This window comes from Silurus meridionalis, chromosome 27 (genome assembly GCF_014805685.1).
Source record: "Silurus meridionalis isolate SWU-2019-XX chromosome 27, ASM1480568v1, whole genome shotgun sequence".
In the NCBI taxonomy this organism is placed as follows: Eukaryota; Metazoa; Chordata; class Actinopteri; order Siluriformes; family Siluridae; genus Silurus; species Silurus meridionalis.
In genome coordinates, this window is record NC_060910.1 from 13,975,181 (window position 1) to 14,001,036 (window position 25,856).

At 37.7% G+C, this 25,856-nt stretch overlaps 1 protein-coding gene across 9 annotated transcripts in view; it reads right to left on the reverse strand.

Moving 5' to 3' along the window:
• Positions 1-25,159, reverse strand: part of cacna1ba (calcium channel, voltage-dependent, N type, alpha 1B subunit, a) — a 149,361-nt gene extending 124,202 nt beyond the window's left edge. For all 9 annotated transcript variants that reach the window (XM_046841367.1, XM_046841368.1, XM_046841364.1 and 6 more), the window contains exons 1-3: positions 24,149-25,159; positions 21,434-21,539; positions 18,819-18,958 (exon numbers count right to left, since the gene is read on the reverse strand). In XM_046841367.1, coding sequence (XP_046697323.1) covers positions 18,819-18,958; positions 21,434-21,539; positions 24,149-24,408 — 506 coding nt within the window. In that variant the 5' untranslated portion in view covers positions 24,409-25,159. The remainder of the gene's footprint in view (positions 1-18,818; positions 18,959-21,433; positions 21,540-24,148) is intronic.
• Positions 25,160-25,856: the final 697 nt, after the last annotated feature.

Genomic DNA, 25,856 nt, shown 5'->3' on the forward strand with positions numbered 1-25,856 from the left:
CTGTTCAGCTCTGTTGTTGTTTTGTTTAAGTTTTAAAAAGAAATCAATAAAACTATAATAAAAATATATATATATCTTTACCAAGAGGACTGGTATATAAATACAAGTGAATGTAGGTCAAGTCAAATAAAGCAGGATACGCTTGGGTTTCACTAAATTGTGAGATGGTATAGTATGTAGTGAACTGGAAGAACAATAAGGATGAATTCCTATAAATATGGTTTTTAGCAATACTGGAACTTGATCGCAAATACAAAAAAAAAATAGTCTCCCCATTGTGAGAGGTCTGGCCCTATTGGTTCTCCAAATCCTTTACTTAATTTAGTCCTACTCACCACTAGTAAATACTACATTTGTAGGCTTATCCTCAATATTAAGCACATCACATGACACAAATTAATGTAACAATGAATGATTTAGAAAGATGATATCATTTATTGCTCAGTCTGTATGAGGTCCCCATATACGTAGCTCAAATTTGATGGGTTTTTTTTGGCAACTCTGAAATAGCCAGGACTGTGTATTAATTCTTTTAAGTGCTGTATTCATTCATTGGTGAAGTCTCATGACGATAAGAGCTATGTAAAAAATGAGCTAGGCTAAACCAAAGAAACTAAAGTGCCTTCGTTCCTGTAAGTGAAACTGCAACTGTTTACCACTGCGACGATTCTTTTTAGGCATTACAGTGTTATTAGCAATAACTACAACTGACTTACTTAACAAACTGGTTGGACAAGTTCAAAGCTTAAACAGCTAATTTCTTTTCCATTAGCAAATATGATGTAATGCATTGCTTTTGAATCTCTGTCCAATCAGAGCGCAGCAAATAAAATAATAAATGCAAAAGAACGAAAAGGTTTCACAAAACTTCAGCCTCTCGACCTACAGGTATGTCTCTGTTTTCTCTAAGGGCTGAAGAATTCTTGATATATATTTACACTTAAAGAGAAGTCATACTTTGTAAAGTTTTCACAAACTGGCTAATCTAATTTCCTTTTCAGCCTCAGTTCATGCAAAAAGCTAATTTACCAAAATGGAAATCTTAGCTTTCGCTTTAGGCTTAGAGTTACGCTGACACCATAGCGGCCAGGATGCTTATATCATGTTTCATGGCACAACCCTTCAAAATGCCCTCAGTATCATACACAATGGGTTCACCCCATCCACTGATGGCATGCTGGGACCTGGAGTTTATGTGACCCGGAGTTTTCAGAAAGCTGCCGGCTACCCGAAAGGTCTCCCACCAGGTGAAGAACAAGTAATTCTGCGACTCAGAGTGCGAGTAGGTAGGGTGATACCAATTACTTATCAGGGACACCCTCTCCAAACGTGATGGAGCCAATATGGATATGACACCGCTTGGGTTCCTCCTGACTGTGGAATGGTACCTAGTGGACTGGAAGAGAATTGCGTATGGGATCCTAGCAGGATTGAGGTTTTAGAAGTACTGAACAATAATGGCACAAACAGAAATGTATCTATGTTTGGGCTCATGCCGGGTCCTTTTGGGTACCTATGTCCAGCACCTGTACCACAAATGCTAGGTTTTCCATGTCCAGCATTCGGATTTCCAAATCCAGGTCTTATGCGTCCACCATTTTGGTTTCCCTAGCCAACTATACTGACTTATTTAGGTGTCTTTATCTTTTCCATAACTCCATTCCTCCAGTTTCTGGATACCATTCATACAGTAGGTTCTATAACACTGGTTTCCATAGCCAAGTCTGAAAGACAGTTATATAATACATAGCTGCTACAGAGACTCCGCACAGCTGAAAACAGAGACTTAAAATTTCAAATCGAATTGACAATTAATGTTATGTAAATTCTATATGCACTGTATTACATATACCAATTATTGTGCTTTATTATGTATTACAGTATGTATTTGGGATTCTGCGATTAAATTGAGACTAGCTTCCAAGAAGGTATTTCTGGCAGAGAAATGGGATGCTTTTATTAAGCATCCCTTTTTTTTTTTTTCATTAACATCATTTGCCTTTACTAAGTGTTGGTATATTTTGGCAGTATTTCTAACATAGCTTCAGCAGTAAAAAAAAAAAAGAGGTTACTGAATTAAAGTGAAACATAAAGTAAAGGTAGTCATAAGATAAGCCAACTAGTCCTGCTACTAAATGCCATCTTGAAAATATTTATTTCCTACACATCGACCAGTGGTATTTACCCACTGAGGTATTTAACCTCAAGGAAGATCCTCATCAAAAAAGAGAAAGATTGAGATGCTGGGATTTGATCAAGTAACAATGGAAAAATCAACAACAGGACAAAAAAGATAATAGGACAAAGTCTGATTAGACACTAAAAATATAGAATTGTTTATAAAAAATTTAATTTAATTAACTAATGTAAGAGTAAAGTTTTATTAGTTTAAGCAAGATTACTGATGTTACATAATTTTGTTATAATTTGCAAAAGCTGATGGGCAAATACCCTTCAAAAAATAACCCCTAGCCAAAAAATTGTTGAAGATCAATCAGTTCTACAATTTGGTGACTATATACACACCAGGCACAATTTGAGCAAAAAGTCACACATAGTAAGAAGTAAAGTAAGAAGGCAGCACACTACAAGGGGTGAGCCAATAACTTATACCTCCTACCCACCCCATCAAACCTTTTGGTAAATTGCACTGCTTGTTTGCTTTATTGGCTCCCTGTGCCATTTAGGTATTCAGCCAAAACCTCTTACAGTAAAACACTAGAGAGCTGGAGGCATAATACTTTGTTTTCCTGACTCCTCACTAATTTCAGCTATTCGTCAAAACACACTGTATTAGAAAACTGTCAATTGATAATGGGCTACTGAGCCACAGCTACCTTAAAACACAAACCAATGCACATCATTTTATAGAAATTCATTTAGCATTTTCCAAAGCTGCATAATATAGATGCCATAATTTTTAAACAAGATGGGAAAAGAGATTACATTTCTTGTCAAGCAGGATTTAAGAAATCCTGCACTGGAGTTTATTATCCTATTTAAATAGCAGAGCAGATATTCATCTGAAAAATTAAATACACCACCTAAGTCCAATTCTCTGTCCATTCAAACAAAGTTTCATAGTCACCTTCCTTCTTTCATGTTTTTTTTTACCACTTGCACCTTCAATTTTAAAGGACTACAAGTCATGCTATAATTGTGTTTACTTTGCATTGGTTTTGCATTAAAATATTCACTGTCAGCTGAATATTATTTTTGTATTTATTAAGTTTTGCTACAAAGGTGGATATGTAAAGAATTACAAGCCTGTCCTGGCAGATGAGTTCACCTTGGCTGAGCCTGTATTCTGTAAAGTCTTTCTAATGTTTGTTTTAACAGTGACGTACTGTATGTCAAATGAAATGCACACGCACATGTTGTGTAACCTGTCTTTACACGAAGCAAAATTAAAAACATTAACCTCAAGCATCTTAAACTAAAAAGAAGTCAGAGTTAAAATCTATGTTGAATCATTTGTGTCTTTAATTGTATCAGCCTGTACTGCATGGTTAACCTGAAATATTTTTTGACCCAGTTTCCAACTAGATCCTAAAAAGGCTTCAGCCAGCACATTGTTATGATGGGAAACTGATTCTGAATTGTTTAGGATCATTCACTCTAGAAAATCTGACATAGAGCTGATGCACTACTTGAATGCCTCCATACTTTGGGATGTTGCTGTACCTTGTAGCCTGGAGGAAGGTTCTATCAGGGGAGGGGGAGGATTAAGGAGTTTAATAACACCATAGTAAATACCCCGGTGATTCCTGGAAAGTTCCTGATACATGACAACATCCTACATAGCAACATCCTACATAGCATACCCCTTTTGTACTTTCTCTGTCCTCTATATGGATATACTGCATACCACAACACTGTTTATCATTAAATCCTCAATAGGTTTCTTGAGTATACAGTGGTCCCCCTGGAACTCGCTGGGGGTTATGTTCTAAGAGTTTCGGAAATCCACGAAGCCCCTATGGTATCTTAGTGACTTTATCTAGACCAGGGGTCACCAACATGGTGCCCACGGGGGCAAAAGGTCACCCGCAAGGACCACATGAGTCGCCCGCGGGCCTTTTCTAAAATAGCTCATCATAGCACCACTTACCAGTAAGCTGCATCTACATTTTTTTGTTGCTAATCTTTTTTAAATCGCACTTGCATTGGTTTAAAGTTATATATAGTTATATACGTTTATATAAATTATATAAATAAAGTTTAGCATTGTGATATTTATCTGTTTCCTACCTTGTTAAATCATTGGTGATCATTAACATGATCAGTGTCTTCACATAGATGAAAATTATTAATTATTAATAATTTACATATGATTAAAGGTAAATTGAGCAAATTTGTTATTTCAGATGTGTGTATCAAACTGTTAGCCCTTCACATTAATCGGTACCCAAGAAGTAGCTACCCAAGAAGTATTATGTCAGTAAGTTGGTTCCTTTTTGCTGCATACTCAAAAGAAAATGTAAAGTAATGGAAATAAATGCTTTATTTATCACTTAAAATGAATAATACAATAATGTGTTTTAAAAATGTATGAAATTTGTTATTGAAAACATAGTTTAAACTGTACATTTGGTCCCACTGCGGATTCCCGCGAATTTTAGGATAATCCGCAACTTGCTGTTAGTTAGATTCCAAATGATAACCCGGGAATTTTCAGAGCCACAAATTATCTTAGGTTGACTGAATTACCATATGTTTGCAACCCAGATACTTTTCACCTGTGTTTTATTCACTACATGCCATTGATTTTCATTCATTACACATTAACTCAGTGAATGATTAAATCATCTCTTCAAAAAAAAGAAAGCAGGCAAATTGTAATTAACATCATATGCAGAACCATTTTTACTGTAGGTAAGGATTAAGATATCAAATATCTCATTTTGAGATTTCCATCGTACATATTCTTTTATTTGCAGTATAACAATGTACTAAATATGTATGTTTTCTCATGAGAATTGATTTAAATGCTTTGAAAGCAGATATTTCTTGTTGAAATGAAGGTGCTTGTGTGTTGGAAAAACATATTATATGAATATTATTCCTAAAAGAACAACAGCAGCATTCCTACTACATCTATGTAACAGAGTTAAATAAAGCTACACAAAGGCCAAAGCTTTCATTAATATTCACATCAAACACCAGAAAGGGAAAAAAGATTTCAGTGCCTTTGACCTTGGCTTGGTTGTTGCTGCCAGATGGGCTGGTTTGATTATTTCAGAAAAAATAAATACTACCTTTAGCTATTCAGTTTCCATGCTCTCTACAGTCTCTGTGTTTTGATTGGAATGGAACTCGATGTGGCCTTACGCTGTTAAAGCCCATCTGCCTAAAGGTTTAAAGTCTATTGTATATTCATTGTCTCTTCATTGTCTATTCTGCATTGTGCATTTGTGCTTAAAATGGGTATACAGAGTGTCTATTTGTGAAACCAGCTATGGCCAGCCTTCAGCTTTGCCCAGTCCCCTCTGAGATATCTTTATCTTTTTGTACACTTCAGTTTAAACTTTATAGTCTGTTGTATGCAAAAAGCAGATAACCCAGAGAAGCAGTTCTGAAGTACCCAAACACAAATATATGACAATGGCATGTATGGGTATATTTATGTTGCGTGGGACAAGATTTGCTAAAGTGAATCCATGTCTTTATTTTACAAAGAAAGCTCATGCTTTCCCGCAATCTGAACAGAATGATGTAATACAGTAGTGTATGAATGTGTAGCATTTTACATATTTGTATGAGTAATATTCTGGCTTCATGTCTTCAGTGGATTAACTGCCAAGGAGCTGATGGATTGTCTAAATAACAGGTCTATATTTGTGTGATAACGTTCTGTCTTAAAGTGCAGGCATTGTGTAAAAAAAATAGTTACAAATAGGTAGTCACTGGTCTAGCACACTAATCCTGAAAATCACTATTAAATATCTGAAAAGCCTGCATACATGAGAAATACATTTGTGTATTGCTTTTGTCTATGTAACAATTCAATAAACACATAAATAAATAAAGTGACATTCTGGATATTTGCTCTGTTAGAAGTCGACACACTCACTTTATATCCCACTGACTATCCAATTCACACTGCTTTGTACAGTCCCTTTAAAGGTGCTTACAGTGAAATTGGTGACCCTTTTTACCCATTTTCATCTGACATACTCTTACATTTTAAATCAAAAGTTGTATTTTTGCAAGTATTGTTTACTATGTCCTCTGACTATGTGTCTAACACCACTGTAGTAATGGTTTCAAAACAGGATGTGGAATGTTTTCTAGCTCACAGGTGAGCAGAGTCAACCAAACAGTGAAATGTCCAGAGTGCGGTTAAATCGAGTGCTTACTGGACTGGAGTAACATTTTAAACATATATACACATACTGTACAGGCAGTCTCTGACTTAAGATGGAAAAATTAGGTAGTATATTGTAATTTGTTAATAATTTTTTTTTCTGAACATAATAATCATGTGTTTAATATATCATTCCCTGCACAAAGAGAAGGGTCATGTCCTTACAAACTGTTCTAATGTCATTGACAAGGCTGATAATAAAGCAACAATTAATCACTGACAGGAATTTGTGTAAAAAAAAAGTACAATCTTAAATCTTCAGAAATCATAGACAGCAGCAAAAAAACAGTACACTGCATTGCCTGCATTGTGAAAAGATAAAATATGCAATACAATTAAATGGCCTTTCCATTTGGTCTTCTTTATATATAACTCATTAGCAATATTACCTGTACTTGCATTTGCATAGGACTTTAAATGGCACCTTGTTTTTCGGTTCTTCAGTAATGGTTGCATTGTGATGGCTATTTAGGCTCAACGGCTTAATCTAATTATCAATAAAGAAATGGAAGAGACAGTAAAAGGCTGACTGAGCAATAACAGTGCCTTTGTTTTGGAATCATCCGTAAGCCTGTGTGTGTGTGTGTGTGTGTGTGTGTGTGTGTGTGTGTGTGTGTGTGTGTGTGAGTAGACACAATGGTATAGGGAAACATTTATACAGTGCCCCTCACTAATATTGCCACCATTGCTAAATATGTATAATATAATATAATACATATAAATGAGCAAAGGAGGCTCTGAAAATTTGTATTTATTGCATAAACTTTTGATCCTTTGAATTCATATGAGACAAGTTAAGTTTGCACTGCATTGTGTTTGTTTATATATACTCTTGATTATAGCTTTTATAGTTCTCTTTGCACAGTACTGTATATCCAGAGTATACAGTAGGTTTACTGGTCGGCATTGTCTTGTGTTGTCTGTTTGTCTGTCTGTTTGCACTGTCTGTCTGTACTGTTTTTCGTCTGCACTGTTTGCACTAGGTTGCACTGGATGCACTTTATGTAGCTCTATGTTGTTTAGTGTAGCACCAGGGTTCTGGAGGAACGTTGTCTCGTTTTTACTGTGTACTGTGTACCACTGAGTATAGTAGAAATTACAATAAAAGCCTCTTGACTTGACTTGACTTGAGATACCTACTGATATTTGTTTAGTCCACCTGGATGACTAGGTACATGATATTGTTTAAAAATGACTTCTTTTATATTCCCTCAACAATATACCACTTTGAATAACTTAAAATTAAACCTATTTTCCCCTCACTAAACAATCTAGTTAGTTGGCAAAGTTCTTTCTCTCTAAACGCTATAAAATGAGCAGAAACCAGATAGCTCAAGAAAGATACTTCCTAAGTATGTTTTAAAAATTTTCAATTAACAGAGGCTGGGATACAGATACATTTTTCACCAGTTGTACCTGAGAGATGAAGGTCTAGTTTTGCTTCACCAGCCATGTGTTTTTTTTTTCCCAAATGTAACTAAATATTCAAACTGATGTGATGAATAAATCTAAATAAACCTAGTGAGATTCAATGCCCAAATGTTATTAAAGTGTTCAGAAACTGTATCCATTTCCTAAGTAAATCTAATCGCGTTCTGGAAAGCAAAACGTTTGTCTCAATACATTAGCCTGGATATGAGCAATAATAATACAGCAAAAATAACCACTGCCTGAATATGTATTTAGGTGTCCATTTTCACCTGATTAAAAACCTTCACCATTATGCACAATTATTGAAACTTATATTTGCACAGTGTCTGTGTGATCAGATTCATAGTAGCACATAATAAAACAACAGCAACAGGAATGTCAAAGCACTTCTTTATACCAGACCTTTTAGCTTTGGTAGATTTGGTAGCTTAGCTGTTAGCTTTTCATTGTTTTCTTCAGCTAAAAATTAAACTTGTATAAGCTTGTGAAAAACTGAGTGCTAATGAGAGGTATGGGATTTTATAAAACAGCGATTGTCTGTACTCAATTAAAAAAAAAAGGGAAATTACTTTATTATGCCGCAAATAAATGGTATTTTTTATGGCACCGACTTTATTAAGCAGCTGAATGTATTGTTTGATACACAGACATACCGATATATCGAACCATACGATATGATTGCTACAACCCTTACACGTTATTCATCACATTTCAAATTAATTTACAAATCCAGTTGATCAAAAGACACAAATTTTAATTCCACGTGCCAGCACGTACCTGAAGTCTGCAATATTAAGCCTTCCTCTCAACTCATCTACGTAATCTATTTGCTCTCCTCTTTGTTTATGACGCTACACAGCCCACACTGCATGTAGCCATGTGCAGCTGCTCTGAAGCCATTAAGCACAGACTGTGAGCCGATTACTGGAAAAATGCAAGATTTATTCACACATTCAGTAAACAATTCAAAGCCTCACGATAATGTGATTTTGTGTCTGGTGGCCTTGCTTGAAGTTATGCAATAATCTAATGAGAACTATCCTCATTTAAGTCCATGATTGAATTAAAGCTTGAGAATAATGCTATGTGAAAGGGGGTGGTTTAAGAAACAAGAAGCCTTTAATTACCCGCTAAACTCCGACAATTTTTCAAGCACTGTGGCCCGCACCCTGATCACGCTATACATCGTTAGCCTGGAATGTCGGGAAGATTCTCATAGGAAAAGAGCTAAGTAGAAGCTTTTGTGTATCATTTTACTTTACAATGTTCTTCATTGTAGTAACTTCAGAAAGATGCTGAGAAATGAAGAGAGTGTGGTAGAGCTACATTTACTACGACACATGCATGGAAGAATGATAGAAATTAGATAAAGTTTGAGAAGAAAGCACAATAATGCAGCATCATGGTCACCAGTCTTAAGTCTGGATTTCTCTCAAATTCATCACTTTCTTCCCATGTCTGACCGACGTAGGGGAGGTGGTATCTTAGTGGTTAAGGCTCTTTTATTACTGATCTGACCGTTGGGTGTTCAAGCCCCAGTATCACCAAGCTGACACTCTTGGCCCCTTGAACAAGGCCCATTACTCTCTGATCCTGCACGTTTTCCACCATCGCTAGGGTATTTGAAGAAAGAATTCCACTGTGCTGTACATGTGACATGTAAAAAGCACCTTTACATGAAGTGCATGGAAGGGCTACACAAAATCGCTGACATGGATCTCTGCATCACACTTACAAGTCAAAAAAATAAATTATATAAGGTGCTTCGTTTGCGTAGTTAATCTAAACCACACTTGGGTTCACACAGAATCTCATCAACTGACCGTATTAGTCCATATTGAGAGATGCCACGAAGTTGGTGGCAGTGAAGCAGCTTAATTCAAATCTGTGTGTGGGTTGACACAGTCATGATCTGTTATTGTTAACATTTGCACCTTGGACCCATGTGTGAATAGTTTAGGGTTTCTCTTGTTACACTGTTTTATAAAAAAAAATAAGAAGAAATTAGGATCCTAAGCATCAATGCAGTACCACTGTCACGTGCTGAGCTAGAATAAAAATAATACATTCAGTAGGGGTTAAAACACTTAACAATGTTCAGACCACTTAATGTTTTACACACTACAGCATTATTCCTATAATCAACCCTTCAAATGATTTTTCACCACATGCTATTTCCTCCACATTCAGAAAATAACATGCAGCATTTAACATTTAAAATTGACTTCGGATCAGTTATCAGATCAGGACACAGATTTTCTGGTTTATCCCATGTGTTACAGGATTAATCGCAGGTACTTGTTTTAAAGAGGTTCTTGATGTTGTGGAAACCCTTCTGCCCTGAGAGACTTGAACAGCACACAGGTAATTTCAATAATCTACATGTGCCAGTCAGAGGATTTAAGATAATCACGGTATTCTTAATAAAGATAACGTCCACCATAGTTGCTGAAATTTCTATTAACTTAAGTTGCAAACTGTCCAGAATAAAATGCATTTTAGGATATGTTCTAGTAATGATCATCACACCTGACCATCATATATATATATATATATATATATATATATATGTGTGTGTGTGTGTGTGTGTGTGTGTGTGTGTGTGTGTGTGTGTGTGGTTCTTATTCAAACTGTTGCAAGAAAGCTGGAACCACAAAACTGTAGAACATTTTACTTTTGGCTTTTGTTAAGTGGATGGAGGCCGAGGATGAGTCTCTTACTGAACAACAGGAAGGAACATCAACTAGGTTGAGCGGCAGGGAATCCCATTTTACACGCATGAGTTTAATGCAAAATTCCCCATCATTCAATTTCCACATCTCTCCACTCCATCTAATTTCTGAACCATGAAATGCACACATATGCTCTCTCTCTCTCTCTTCTCTTTTCTATAATGCACTCACACACACACACACACACACACACACACACACACACACACACACACACACACACACACAATACTTATCTCACAAAAACGCAAACACTACTCCCCCTCTCTTTTACACACTTGTTCCTTGCTGTGAGGGACTACAGTAGGTATGATTAGCAGCACACACACACCGTATGTATTGCTTTACACGATTTCCATTTATCTCCAGCTCAAACTGTATGACATTCTTTTTTTCTGGTTGCAGGAAAATGTAGGAGGAGAAGAAGAAGAAAACACACACACAAATATTGACAAGTGAAGGGCCATTGTGGGAGGCAAAAAGATACTCTCTAAGACTTCAAATCAGAAAGGACAAATGTAAAAGTACTGAGAGAAAGAAAGACGGCAAGAATGAAGGGATATGAGATAAGGAGATTGCTTTAGGAAGTACAACTACTGCAAAATCTATTTAGTGAAGCAAAAGGAGAGGTGGAGTGGCCAGGAAGCCATATCCTTTTGATTAGGACAGTCGCAAGCAGTGACGCACAAATGAGCTCTGTGATTTAACCCATTAAACTCTGTTAAACGACCTGTCACTGGATTCAGACCTAATGTATTCCTCTTACACTTAACTACAAACTTTTATTTATTTTTCTGTAAATGGGCCATACTGAGATCTGGTGAAGTCCTCATTCAGATAAACTGTATGTCGTTGAACCTCCCGAGGTCAGATTTGTAATGAGAGTAAAAGTCGTGATTTTCAGTAAATCAAAATTAAAACAACTGAAAACAGAAGTGTGGACTAAAGAAGTTTGTATTTCAGATTTGTATTTCACTTTGTGGTAGCACTTGTTCCATCACATCCAACACATTATTGACTTTTTTATTTTATTACATTTTTTTATTCAATTGAATGAAGGCCATGAAATGATGTGCTCTTCTATAAAGAAAACTTAATCCACATGCCCATCTGTTTAATAAAGCATTCCCTCCCAGGTTTCTACGAAGTCGCAGACACTAAGCATGTATCTCTTGGCTAGCTCCTCCAAACACCGCAAATCAGTGTTAAAAAAGGCAGCTAAAGTCTCCAGCAGGCTACCACAGATGGTGTGTAAAGCTCCAGCTCATTTCCTTATGAAGGCAGGAGCAGCAGCGAATACATCGTGCCACTTGCTCTATGCTGCCTTCATCAACACAGCATGTTCTTTTCACCGAGTTCTTACAGGAACCCGTCCAAATGGCTCCATCTGAACTTGTTGCCATAATGACTTTTAAACAAGAAAACACAGAAAAATTGCTTGCTGCTTTCACTTGCAGAAACAGACCTGCACCAGGTGTGGTTAAGGGATCAGGTGGATTTATGGACAAATCAGGATGTCCTTGACAATTCTTTATGTAATTCGGTAACTGCAAAAGCCATCTAAATGTATATTCAAGCCACTATAGATCAGGCTAAAGATAAAATCTCTCTCTCTCTCTCTCTCTCTCTCTCTCTCTCTCTCTCTCTCTCTCTCAATCCTATGACAGCTACATAGGGAAAAGACTACCATGTTCTCCCTCAAGGTAAATGGAGCCTGACATCCATATTTTTTCAAAATGCTGCTTACTGCAATAAAAAAAACATTTGAAGGAAAGCACTATCTGCACTCTTTCACATACATGAACTATAAAATGCCCATAATTAGTTGGTGTTACTGTGATTGAAAGGAGCGAGATAAATCTTACTCCCATTAAAGAAAAACGTGACCAGTTTGGCTACCTCGGCTCCCAGTCCTGAATGGATGGTGTCCATTTAAACATTCAAAAACACTTTTTTTTTTAAAAGACAAAGACATGGAGTTGTTGATACAGTATGTGTGACCCCAATACCTAAAAATGAACAAAGATGATCACGTGTAATCATTTTTGAATATACCAGTCTTCTCAGTCCACACTACAAACATTCAAATATCCACTTGGGATGATGTTTTCGAAAAACCTCAATGTTTAATGGGTAAAAAAATGCAGAGAAAAAGTTGTCCGGAATAATGAAAATGTATCTGCAATCTTTGGAAAGATCAGGAAAAAGCCTCCCAAATTTTCTTTCTATTTTACTCATGGCTTATTAGTGTGTGGAATTTTCAAAAATTCAAACTGACATCTTTTAGTGGAATGTTTAAATGGACACCATCCATTCAGGACGTTCAGTGTCACAATCCAGTATCTATTAGTGATGGTAAGATTTACCAAGCCGCGTTGGTGCATCGGTATAAAAGTTAACGGTGTGATGCATCAATTTAAAAAAGTGTGCATCGGACACAAGTTGGCATTTGTATGGCAATGCACCTTTTTTAAACATATTTGCATCTGTAAAAAATATTTATTTATATGTAATTATTTGTAGATGCTCTATAATTTTATTATTTAGAAAGTGACCAAAGATTTGTGACCAATATTTTATATATCGACTGATTTCTCCTCGCTAAACAGTTTCTCAAGCGCGTTCTCCCAGCACCACTTCTGCTACACGAACATGACGTATCACAACACTACAGAGACCGAGGTGTCCTGAGAGTCACATAGAATACAGATTAACATGGCAGAGGTAGAGCTGTAACTTGCTAAATAGACAGGAAACAGAAAAAAATAAACATCTGGTTTTATTTGATCCTGTTTGTGAAAGGGGTCATGAGTAAAAAGTCAGAAGGCACATAAGTGATATGATTTGCTGTCTGTCTGTGTTATCTTGAGCATGGTGTGGTTACTCACTAAAAGTGATCTGAAGTACAGTAGAGTATATAGTTGTTGCTGATCATGAATAGATCATGAAATGTATGAAAGCAAAATCACAGTGTTAGAGTCTGTTTTTATTTTTAAATAGTTTACTGTGTGAAATTGTGTAATTTTTTTTTGAAAATGGCTTGTGACAAAAAACTGAGCTCTGGTTTATTAGGAAAGCTGCGGTGGTGTGCAAAAAAACTGATAAACTGTATCTCTCCTACCTATTATTCTAGCCTTGAGTCATCTTATCAACTCTCATAAAAATCACTACCACCCAAAAAAAATAAAAAAAATAGACGAGTCTGCATTTATATTTTAAATCAACTCCTGTGTGTGCTACAGTCTCTTAGAGGCTAACAAACGTCAGGGCGTGTAATCTTCCAGAGAAGAACAAAAGCAGCTTATTTAGAGCAATCCACTGGAAGAGAAGCTACCCGCTGATGTGCACCAAAACATCAACCACAGATTAAACTGGAGCTCCCCCACCACCAGCTCCACCACCTCTACCTCTCTCTATTTTACCCATAACAGCCTCATCAGGAGAGGGAAAAAGAAGGGAAAGAGAAACGAAAATGATTGTGTATAAAAAGAAAGGTACATGCAGGCAGACCCAATCTTATCATCAACCCTTTTATCTTTCCATATAAAATAAATCATGAGGTTTTTCTTTCCAACGAATACAGTGTTTTGCAGCAAAACAAATACAGAGAGCAGGAAAAGAGATAATAGATATAAAGTAAAAAGTGCTGGTGGAAAATGCAAAGCCATAAGAGAAGTGGTGTCATGAATCCATTCAATGTTTCAGTTCAATACAGTATTGATCAGGGTGTGAGCGCAGCGAGTCAGACCTATTCTCTTATTAGCAAACATCTTACTGGAGGAGTATTAAAGCTTAGGGAATGACTAAATGAGCTGTGTGCTGCCTTGTTTCACTGCATGGCTAATTAGTTCATTAGCTGATTTCTAAATTTCAAACAAGTTTTTGTGGCTTGTTTCCTTCTGTTATGCAGAAACAATGTTGAAACAGTTTCTGTCCTTATGAAGGTTCTGTTCTACAGTATATCTTTCATTCCCAGCAGGGTGGATTTCACAAATCTGAAAGGCAGCAAGTCGACTTCACTGTTTTTTTTACCATTTTTCAAATAATTGACAGACAGACTTTTTTTTTTTCCATCACTGGAAAGTGTTCAGGACAAATTTTGCCCTTTACTTTTGCAGTTTCTCACTAAAGAGATTAATACGAGGTGGTATCCAAAAGATTCTTTTGGACAACACCCAGTTTTGCAATACACCAACAGACTCAGTCACAGGGAGCACCGAAAATCAGTGTGCCAAAACACTTCGTTCTGTGTACATCGGCAGAATTACAACTGGTGCTATTCTGACCACGTTTGACCACTCAGCTCTCCTCACACGTGAGCACCTTGCAGGAACGTAGCAGGAACACTGGGAGCGCTGTATTGCTGTGCAGTTTTGTAGCTGATCGTGTGTGAACGTAGATTAAAAAAAAGTACTGAGTTAGTCTCTAAACCTTTTGATACCACCTCATACATGACTGTTATAATGTAATAACAACAGAAACAAACGTATGAGATGTGTGAGACGACTCACAACATTCACTATATTTGTAAACGGATAAAATGTTGCATGTGTTGTACATTAATAAAAAAAAATGTGCTATTATTTGGAAATAATCTTCGCATTGGTAATGTTAATAATTTGCTTATAACATCATGCGGGTTTTACAATTCTTTCTTTACTTACTTTATCTCATTTTTAAAGCTAATATATCTCATATTTGGCTACATGCTGCAAGTATAATACTAAAAATGTCATTTAATGATTTGGTGACTGGGGTTTTCTGAGGAAAAAATGACAGGGATTTTGATACAAAACACAACTACACCTACTGTGCAAGTCAACAAGTAGTCAACAGCACAATTTGTTTTGTTGCAATGAGCCTGTCATTATCCTCCTGTGGAGAAGGTGTCAGAAAGCAAGGTAGTGTTTAATGCCACATGTATCCTCACAGTAATTGCTCAATAGTTTCAGCCCCCTGTCCACATTGCTGAAATCACTGTAGCATAGACACCGATGACAGGAATAGATACATACATCCTGTAATGGACTACATCTCTTACTCCAGTCATCACTTCCTGCTGTGACAGTCTGGACAACAAACTATTCAATGCTGTAAGATGTCTGACACATTGTCCATGCCAATATATTAACATATGCTATAGATATCAATATTAGAATAAATTAATCCGCATTTCGGACAGAATTATCAATACGCAAAAACAACTCCTGTCTTCGTCAAGTTTTTATCAACTTTTTCATTTTCTATATATGGTTATATTATCAAAGATATATGTATTAGAACAGTGGTCCCAAACCCCCGGGTCAATTGGTACCGAGCCGCACAGAAAGAATACATAACTTACATTATTTCCATTTTATTTATTATCTGATTCTGAACGATGTTTTATTTTGGATAATGACCAGATTCTCTCCACCACATCTGTCTATGACTCACTCGTGATGCATGTCATGATGCCTCAGTCACATGTCTTACCTCCATCCGCTACCTTCTTAAAGGAGCTGCTTCGGCCGCTAACACATAATACATTACTGCTAAATTAAAACCCCGAGCAAAATGAACAAAAAACAACACAGTGGATTCGCGTTTATTATTATATTTAGAAAATACTCTCCGTAAACCATACGTATCATTTCATTTTGTTGTGTTTATCCGCCACACCTTAAAGGGCAGTCCGTGAAAAAACTGTCTGACATTAAACCGGTCCGTGGAACAAAAAAGGTTGGGGACCACTGTATTAGAATACAAACTGTGCATCATGATTGTATTATAACAAAACACATTTTCTGCAATGTCATCCACTTAAGTATATCTTTAAGGTAAAGACTGCATGTAGTTTCAGCATTTCTTTTAACTTTTTGAAACTGATGGTGGTGGACAGCAAGAAAGTAAATGTAAATCATTACTGTACTTAAGTAGCTTTTTCACGTATCCGTATTTTTGTAAAGTATTTCCGTTTGGGGAGACTTTTATTTAACTTCACTTCAATTTAAATATGTTTTTTTACTGAACGACATTTTGCGAAATCAGTCGTTCAAGCAGAACATTCTGAGAGGAATAAATGATGGAAGAAACCCCTGATTCGAACTTGCCACAACACCCATATTTTTATTTGCGTTTTATTAGCATTTTTTTGAAGTTGTTAAAAATAATATTTTGGGCTCATGAACATTTTAATAGATATCAATCAATCTAAAAGGCCACTCTGAAATGTGCAGTTTTACTGTATAGCGGGTGGTCCGAAAACCAGTCAGTATCTGGTGTGACACCATTTGCCTCACGCTGTGCAAGTTGTGTTCGAGTTGATCAGGTTGTTAATTGTGGCCTGTGGAATGTTGGTCCACTTCTCTTCAATGGCTGTGCGAAGTTGCTGGATATTGGCAGGAACTGGAACATGCTGTTATATACGCCAATGAGGAAGACGAGCATGCAGGTGAGCTTTCCTGAGACGCTTTCTGACAGTTTGAGCAGAAATTCTTTGGTTATGCAGCAGCTGTCCTGGTGGCTGGTCTCAGACAATCTTGGAGGTGAAGATGCTGGATGTGGAGGTCCTGGTGCTGGTGTGGTTACTCGTGGTCTGCGGTTGTGAGGCCGGTTGGATGTACTGCCAAATTCTCTAAAATGCCTTTGGAGACGGCTTATGCTAGAGAAATAAACATTCAATTCACGGGCAACAGCTCTGGTGGACATTCCTGCAGTCAGCATGCCAATTTCACGCTCTCTCAAAACTAGCGACATCTGTGGCATTGTGCTGTGTGATAAAACTGCACATTTTAGAGTGGCCTTTTATTGTGGCCAGCCTGAGGCACACCTGTGCAATAATCATTTTAATCAGCATCTTGATATGCCTGTGAGGTGGATGGATTCCACTCAGCAAAGGAGAAGTGCTCACGAACACAGATTTAGACAGATTTGTGAACAATATTGAAGAGAAAACGGCCTCTTGTGTACATAGAAAAAGTCTTAGATCGTTGAGTTCAGTTCATTAAAAATGGGGCAAAAACATTATAGCCACTATAAATAATAGTATTTGAATATATAAATCATAGTACACTTGAAGTACAAATACTTTTGTACTTTTACTCAATGAAAGTTTAAAATGAGCACTTTTACATTTACTGGAGTCATATTTTACCTAGTGTATTTCTACCTTTACTCAACTACATGGTGTACTTCATCCACCACCGGAAACCAAAGTTTTACACTTTTTGCAAATAATTTACTCTAGTTTTTGCTTCTTGGTAAAAAAATACAAAGTGAGCCGCTTTAAATGGATTCTGCAGCTCACTGCACTGGTCTTTCCCTTTTTGCAAGAACAGCCGCTACTTCCTCTAAATCTGTTTATTGCTCTGAGGTGGCAGGATGATGTAAACCCTGGTGGATGGGGCCAAATAAATCTGCCAGTCATTAGTGAAAGTGAACCAGGACCCTCCCAAGTGGAGGCAGTAACCATACAGAGATGTGCTCTGACGCAAGCCTAAACCGTCACTGCTCGCTCCCCCAGGGCGACATCCTCGGGCCGTGTCAGCTATCACTGGCTAACTTTGCGCTTTCCCAGTCTGCTCAACACAACCAGTGGATCTGGACTGTCAACATTACAACTGCTTCTATAACTGTGTAAGACCTCCATCCTGCTATGAGAGCAGACATTTCAGGCTTGTAAGAATCTTATTTTTTCAGCAACTGTGAACTGTTCCAAATGAAACAGCTGTTTCACAATGAAATTCTTAGCATTCACATTTAAGGTACAGTTTGTCATTTTTAGAAGTGTCGGTATTAAACACAATGAGCTGATATACACACGGGGATGAGGCAAGGCCAATTTGCAGTTTAAGCTTTTTCTCTAAAATCTGTTTCAAAAAATGCCACTTCAAATGATCCTAGGCTTATAATCTTGCATAATAATCATGTTAGAAAAGCTGTTTTTTCCCCAATATTGCCTGATAAAATATTGCCTGATTGCATAAAAAAGCTTGTTTCAAATGTCTAAACAGGAAATTGGCCTCACCCCCTGATATCCAGCTCTGTCTATTTTACTTTCAATGGTGATGGGGTGAATTTTTTGAGAAGGAGAAATATTTGTAATGTTTTCAGTTTTCTGCAATTTAAGTCTTAGTAGTAGTAATGGCCCCAGAGAGTACACACACAGCTCCTTTAATTTGTAATCTCTTGATGCAAAGGTAAGCAGTGACACGGTGCATAAGCGTTCTTTTCAATGTGCTGACACAATCGTGTCAGAATGGCAGTGTGTGTCACTGAGCATAACACTAGGAAATCTGTCGACTCACCCCGTCAGCACAACGACGAAATCCATTACATTCCAGCCGTTACGGAGGTAGGAGTCTTTATGAAAAGCAAAGCCAAGTGCAATGATCTTAATCCCAGCCTCAAAGCAAAATATGCCAATGAAGTAGGGCTCTGTGTCATCCTGCGAGAGAGAAATGAAAAATCATGAGGGGAAACAGAATAAAATGGAGATGAATCGATGGGTCTTATATTATAACAAGTCTGAATTAAAAAAGAATAATAATCATATCCAGTACTGTGTAAATGTTTTAGGCAGGTGAGAAAAAATGCTACTAAGTAAGTATGCTTTCAAAGATGTTTATTTTTTTATCATTTAACAAAATGGAAAGTAAATGAACAGAAGAGAAATCATATAATTCTAAAAAGGACACTATAAATCTGTATAAAGCTCATACAGCTGAAAATGACCATATGAAAGTTCTTTAAGCAACTTATAAGTTGTGAGCCATAAATCTTCCAATAATTCAACTCAGCCACTGCAGCAAATCAGCTCCCATAGACACACATTAACTCCTATTCCTTTTAACAGGTGCTTTTGCCCTAGTCTAATTGATAGCCGTCTTTGTCTTCATTTATAAATTTGTTTTTAATTTCTTTATTAGGATTAAAGAGAGGAATTTTACAATTGTTGTACTAATTACAAATATTCTATTTGAACTTCAGCATGATCTGAATACAAAAATGCAAAATCACCAGTTCGAAGTATTGAGTGCTTTTACATATAAATGTTTACAAACCCAGGAACTTAGGAGCGTATGCTCTCTTAGGTTTCTTTAAACAAACTGAATTTCCACGAATTCCACACTTCCTGTGTGAATGCTCTCGTGCTCTCATGCTCTCATGATTTCCAGATTAATGAACGTGTATACAGTTTGATAGATGAGGCCCAATGTCCCAGAACAGCAGCTCTGAAAAATGCTCAGTGCTGATATTTTCAGTAACTTATTTATGATAACTAATGTGCCGGCCCATGCTACAACTAAATGAATCAAACAGAAAACATTGAGCAACACAAATACACATATTATTCCTTCCAATAACCCATCAGTCAGACCCTCACCCAGCTGAACTGGTCTAGCGTTGTGAGAAGGCAGCTGCAAGGCTCATGGACTGATTAAATGGCACCTTGTTTTCATAAAAGCTTTGCCTTTGGTGCTTAAGACCCCCTCATGTGCAACACGGCTCTCAGCATTTACCTCTTTTTAATGATGTGACATTATGGAAGACGTGGATTTGAATATGGGGGGTATGAACGGGAGTTTGATCCTGGTCGATTTACAAAGCTGCACTGGGGAGAGCCTTGCAGCTACATGACACAAACAGACACACATACACACATACACACCATCCCCACTGAGGTAATTCTCACAAGAGGGGGATTTCAAAGGTCTTAACCAGGGCATGCAGACATGGACTCCTGCAGGTGACTTGACTTTTCCTTTAGATTAATTAGACATAGTAAATGTAAATGTTACTGTACATAAGTAGCTTTTTCACGTATCTGTACTTTACTAAAGAATTTCCGTTTGGGAGACTTTTACTTTATGTCACTACATTTCAAAGTCAAATATCTTACGTGTTTTTAAATCCTATATTTTAATTTGGTTCTAAAGTAAATTTTTAGCTTCAAGGTTTTGGTCTTGTGATAATTTGAACAGATATCAATCAGTGAATGACAAATTAAAATTCTTTCAATAGATTGGTGTGCTAAAGGTAACATTTCACATATTTCAGTAAAATAAAATGTGAAATAGATGTAAAAACGGCAGAATTTTTTAATAAACTGAATTGATGAAAAAATTATAATACAAACATTATAGCCATAATAAATCATAGTATTTTCGATGCTTAAGTACATTTGAGGGCAAATAGTTTCATACTTTTAAGATGAAGGGAACAATTTTACTTTTACTGGAGTAATGTTTATATAGTGTATGTTTACTTTAACTCAAGTAAATGGTTTGTGTACCACTGGGTATGTCTCTGGTTGCACCTGACAAAAGTTCAATTTACTTTTTAGCAAATTATCATGTCATTTTTTTGCACAATTAGCTAAACACTAATACTTACAAGTGTAGTTATTTGGCTAAACAGGCTTGCTAATAATTGAGCTAATCAACACTGAAATCATCCACCAAACTAGAAAACTAGCTACGGATATTCTGTTCTGGTTAATTATATTGTAAAAACCAGCAGTCAGGTATAATAGTGAGTATCCATCGTGTATCCATCGTTAGGATACATGTAAAAAATCTTATACATAAAGCGAATGTCTTTCGTTAAACCTGTGTAATTTAAACCGGTTTCTAAATCTCTGAAAGGAAGCTAAAATTAAAACCATTGCTTGCTGGCAAGTTTTTAGCAATCAGGGAAATAAACTGAGTTCAAATTGAAAACCTGGGTATAAATAGCTCCTGCCATGTTTTCTGTATTATTTAAAGAATTCATTTCGAGTTTTATTATAATTAACTGTTGTGAAAGTCTCTCAAATGTATCTGTGGTTCAGGGGATGATTTAACAGTATATTTCGTACATAGGATCAGTGTTTACAGTTAAAAAATGACTAAATGACTTATAGATTGACTAAAACACTCACCAGTCGCTCAGACATCGGGGTTTTATCATCTGCAGGTAAATGCTGCTCCAAGGCCAGGACGATGCAGTTGGCTATGATGGTGGCAAGGATCATGTACTCAAACGGAGTGAGACCGTCAAGAAGGTAACACATGACTTGAACACATATGCAGAGAGCAATGGATTTTGAGCAGTGATTGTATATCAGTGTTATGCCAGTGAGTATGATTATTCTACACTGAAGATGCGTAGGATATCTGCTTTATGTGCCTTGCAGAGTCATTGCCATTATTACAGTCATTAGACATGGCTCATACGGCTCACAGACAGCATTAACTCTCTATTTGTAGATACAATAACCGAGAGGTGACTCTGTTAATGGTTTTCTGTCTTCACTCCATCCAAGTGTCTATAATAGGAACGGAAGATATGACAATATATATTCAATATTTTATGCATCTTATAGGTCTTGGCATGTGTGAGTGCTTTTAAAATGCCACCGTTTTATTCGGACAAGTACCTGCATATATTTTTGTAATTCTTTGTGTAATAAAACACAATAAAACCGTCTTACGACACGCAAAGAATAAAGGCTGAGAAATTGCCGAGACCATTTGGCCAATCCTGACAGTTTGCTTTTAGTAGTGGTGAAATGTTTATAGTGTAAATTGCTATTTAACAAAAAAATTTTAACATGGCACATTTTTTTGTAAATAAATATTCACATTCAAATTATTACATATAAATTAATCATGAATTTACATTCCCCTCTAATAAATATTTGAATAAGACCCACTAAAACTGCTGTAAATCATAACATTCCTAATAAACTAAAAGGTTGTGACTAGCCTACATTTCCAAGTATGAGCACTAAAGAGATGGTTGTGTGAATTGCTCGAGTGCCACCCACATTCCAAATCGGTGCCAGGTTTGGGTTTTTTTTTTTGCTCTTAACTTCTTCGCGTTTCTGGCCACATGGAATGGGAGTTCGTTTCAACACCTTGGAAAGCTCCAGATTGGAAACAAGTGAGAAGTGAAGACAAAGGATTACATAAGAGTCAATCATTTTGAATCTTTACCAAATATTTCAATCTGAAGCTCCGTTAAGACAGAAACTGCACTATAGATTTACATTCGGTCTTCTGGTCACTTTAGAGTTTTTAATATACTGCAGATTGACAAGCGTTTGTCTCTTCCTATGTGAAACAGAGCCCGGCAGCAGGGTGGAGAGTAGTAGCGATGTCTTGGTGCGATTAATAGCTGCATTTTAGGCACTCATTGCTGCTGTTCCCATGGGGAAATGTGAGCGGGTAATTTGGGCAGCCTAATGCAAGAGCTGGTTGCTAGGAGCGACCAAGAGGCTCGCAGCATCCGAGAGGATCAATAGCCAATTGGCTGAGAAAGGAATATGAAGACGAATGTGGAAAAACGGCTACACAGGAGCGCAAGAGGAAACACTGAAACCTCGTGTGTTTTCTTTTTTTGCTTGTGTCTGAAATCGAGCGGCTACAAAAGGCGGTGTTCACGATATGCATCTGTCAAAAATATAAATGCACCACTACTGCCTTCTACTGATCTTCTGAGCCTTTATTTTGCACCTGCCTCATTCAGTTTAATCTCACACTGGACCAATTTCTACTCATAGCTTTGGAATCATCTTATTTCTATTTCTACTTCTATTGATTCTTCTTTAGTCATTTGTGGGTTTTTTTTTTTTTTTTGGGGTGCGACATCTGGGGTGTGGTCACCTTTAAAACAAAGCTCTCCACCTCAAATGCACCAACAGAATCCCATCTAAGCTTGTGATGATCTGAATCCCCTTTGCGTGATGCAGGTATTAACTACAAAGCTACAATAATGCCATAATACAGTGAGTACTTCGGTTTTACATGTTAAGTTAAGAATCAGATGTTAAGTTGACCTTTATAGAAATGACACATCATTCCTTTTACCTGTTGTCCAAACTCGGTCCAGGGCATACTGATGCTACGTTCTGCAATCAGGAGCTTCAGGAATTGTTGGGTTAATCCTCACTAACCACAGCTTTCATTCCATGTGGTCACTGTTTCCTTCTCTTCACCCTTTCTCCTTTTTTTAAGCACTTCTAATCCTCTTAGAAAGTTTCCTCAAGGGATTGTATAGCTAACTCTCCTTCCATTCTACCCAAAGTGACTTACAGCTAAGAACGGATGCAACTGAGCACTTAAGAGGACCTACTAGTGGTAGCGCAACTCAGTGGTGCTGGAATTTGAACTCACAACCTGCTGCCCAAAGCCTCTGGCACTCAATCATCACTGTTCTTATAAGAAGTAGTAGTGGCTCAGAGGTTAAGGCTCTGGGTCATTGATCAGAGGGTTGAGGGTTCAAGCTCCACTGCCACTAATGGGCCCTTGAGCAAGGCCCTTAACCTGTTTTTCTGCTCCAGGGGTGCTGTATAATGGTTATTTTAATAAGCTGTGATATAGGAAGCAAGAATTTAACTGTGCTGTAAATTTGACAAACAAAAATCTGTTTCCTTTAATTTAATCCAATTCTGATCAGGGAAACACTGAGTTGTGGGCGTCTACATGACCTCCTTACAGGTTTACTAGGACTTTCTCACTCCTAGTGCATCTAGAGTTTCGTCTGGTTGGAAAATGCTCACAGGAATTTCATGAATAAAAGACAAAAACAACATGTACACGTGCTGATTTAAGAACCATAAGGCATGCGTAAAAGGGCGTGCGTAAAAGGATATGGCCACTCCGTGACTCTCTTGGCGTACTTCCGAATCACGTTATCCTCGCTGAAGATGAAGAGAGAGCGGTTGACAGTGAGGCAGTTCTGTTTGACGGGAATTGGGTTGTAGATGGCCATGGTGCGGGCTCGCTGGGCCATGGTCTGTTTGTAGATCCTGGGGGCTCCCGGGGGCCCCTGCTGGCGGCTCGGCCCGCGGCCCGCGCCGGACGGAGAGCCGCCTGCATAGCGCACCGGCAGGTCGTCTTCGAAACGGGCCATTGTAGAAACGCACAGGTCTGAGCGCAGGAACGAGACTCGGTTTCAGACTGGGCATGCAGAAGGAGCATCACAACGCGCGGTGTAGTCCAAGCCACGAGGTTGCATCAGGATGAGGTCCGGCTACAGCATCCGACAGAGCAGCAAGCATCAGTCAGAAGATTGGAGCGAGAAGAAAAAGGCCCTGGGATTATTCCAGATAAAAACCCACTGTGCGCATCTCTTCTTTTACATCCATAAACACACACAAACACACACACACACACACGCACGCACACGCACACACACACAAATCAGGTGCCTACAGATCTGAAGTTTATCTTGTCATGTTGCACGATCCTTTCACATACACGCTCTCCTGGTGCTCATTTCCCTCAAAGATCTCAATGTGGTGTCCAACTGCAAAATAAATAAATAATAACAATAATAAAAACAAGCACACACAAGCGCGCGCGTCTCCGATCGTGTTACTGTTCTGGTGATGCAGGCGAGTCCGATTATTATTTTTTTATTTTTTTAAGATCCGGTACTGTTTGGAGATGTTTAGAGATGGAGATGCGTGGAGAAGGTTCTTCAGGTTCCGACTTCTATCCTCCTTCCCAGAATTGGTGCTCCTGCAGAAGATCTCCCGCACCTGATTCTATTTTCGGAGGAAAATGAAAGAAAGAAAGAATCGGAATAACAGAGAGCGACACTTGGAGCTCAGGCTGGAAGAAGAAGAAAAGAACCTGAAGCGCGTTAATGCAGCCGCTGCTGGTTCCAGAGTGGGTCACGTGACGCCACGGCAGTGGCCCCGCCTGTGTTTCAGTCTCCATGGCACCGGGAGGGGAAAAACCGGCAAAACACGGAAGTCCAAACGTGTTCCCACTGGATACCGAGAGCACTACATAGGCAGCGGAAGTCATTACCTCATACCCTGTGTAGTGCACTTCTAGAGGGAGAGAGGAGACGTTTGGGACTGCATTGACTGATGAGGGGGTCTCAAATTTGGGGAAAATCAAGGGATAGTGAGGAAATGTGGTTTATTATGCAGGGTTATGAATTTTCTGGAGGCAGATATTTGTTCAGATTATTTCGGAAGGCTTTCTAACACTTAGAGATGAAGCTGTAGGTTGATATAAACGTGATCTTTCAGGTTTTTCAGTATAAACAAGCTTGCTTTTCTGTTTACCTGTTTGTAAGAGCAGAGGAAAAGAGATGCAGGTGATGAGGAGAACATGAGTGCACACAGGAAGTAACTTGTCCTATGGATAATCCACAACATGAAACATCATTTAATCAAATGTAGATATTATTTCTTAATGAATCAGAAAATGGCATAACTGACACTAACTTTATTGTAACTGTAAAAAATGTATTCGGTGCCACCAAAGATGACGATGATTCAGTTTTGGAGTTTGGTTTCCTTCAAGATTTTATCCTCAGAACATCTCGGGGAGTTTTTCCAGGCC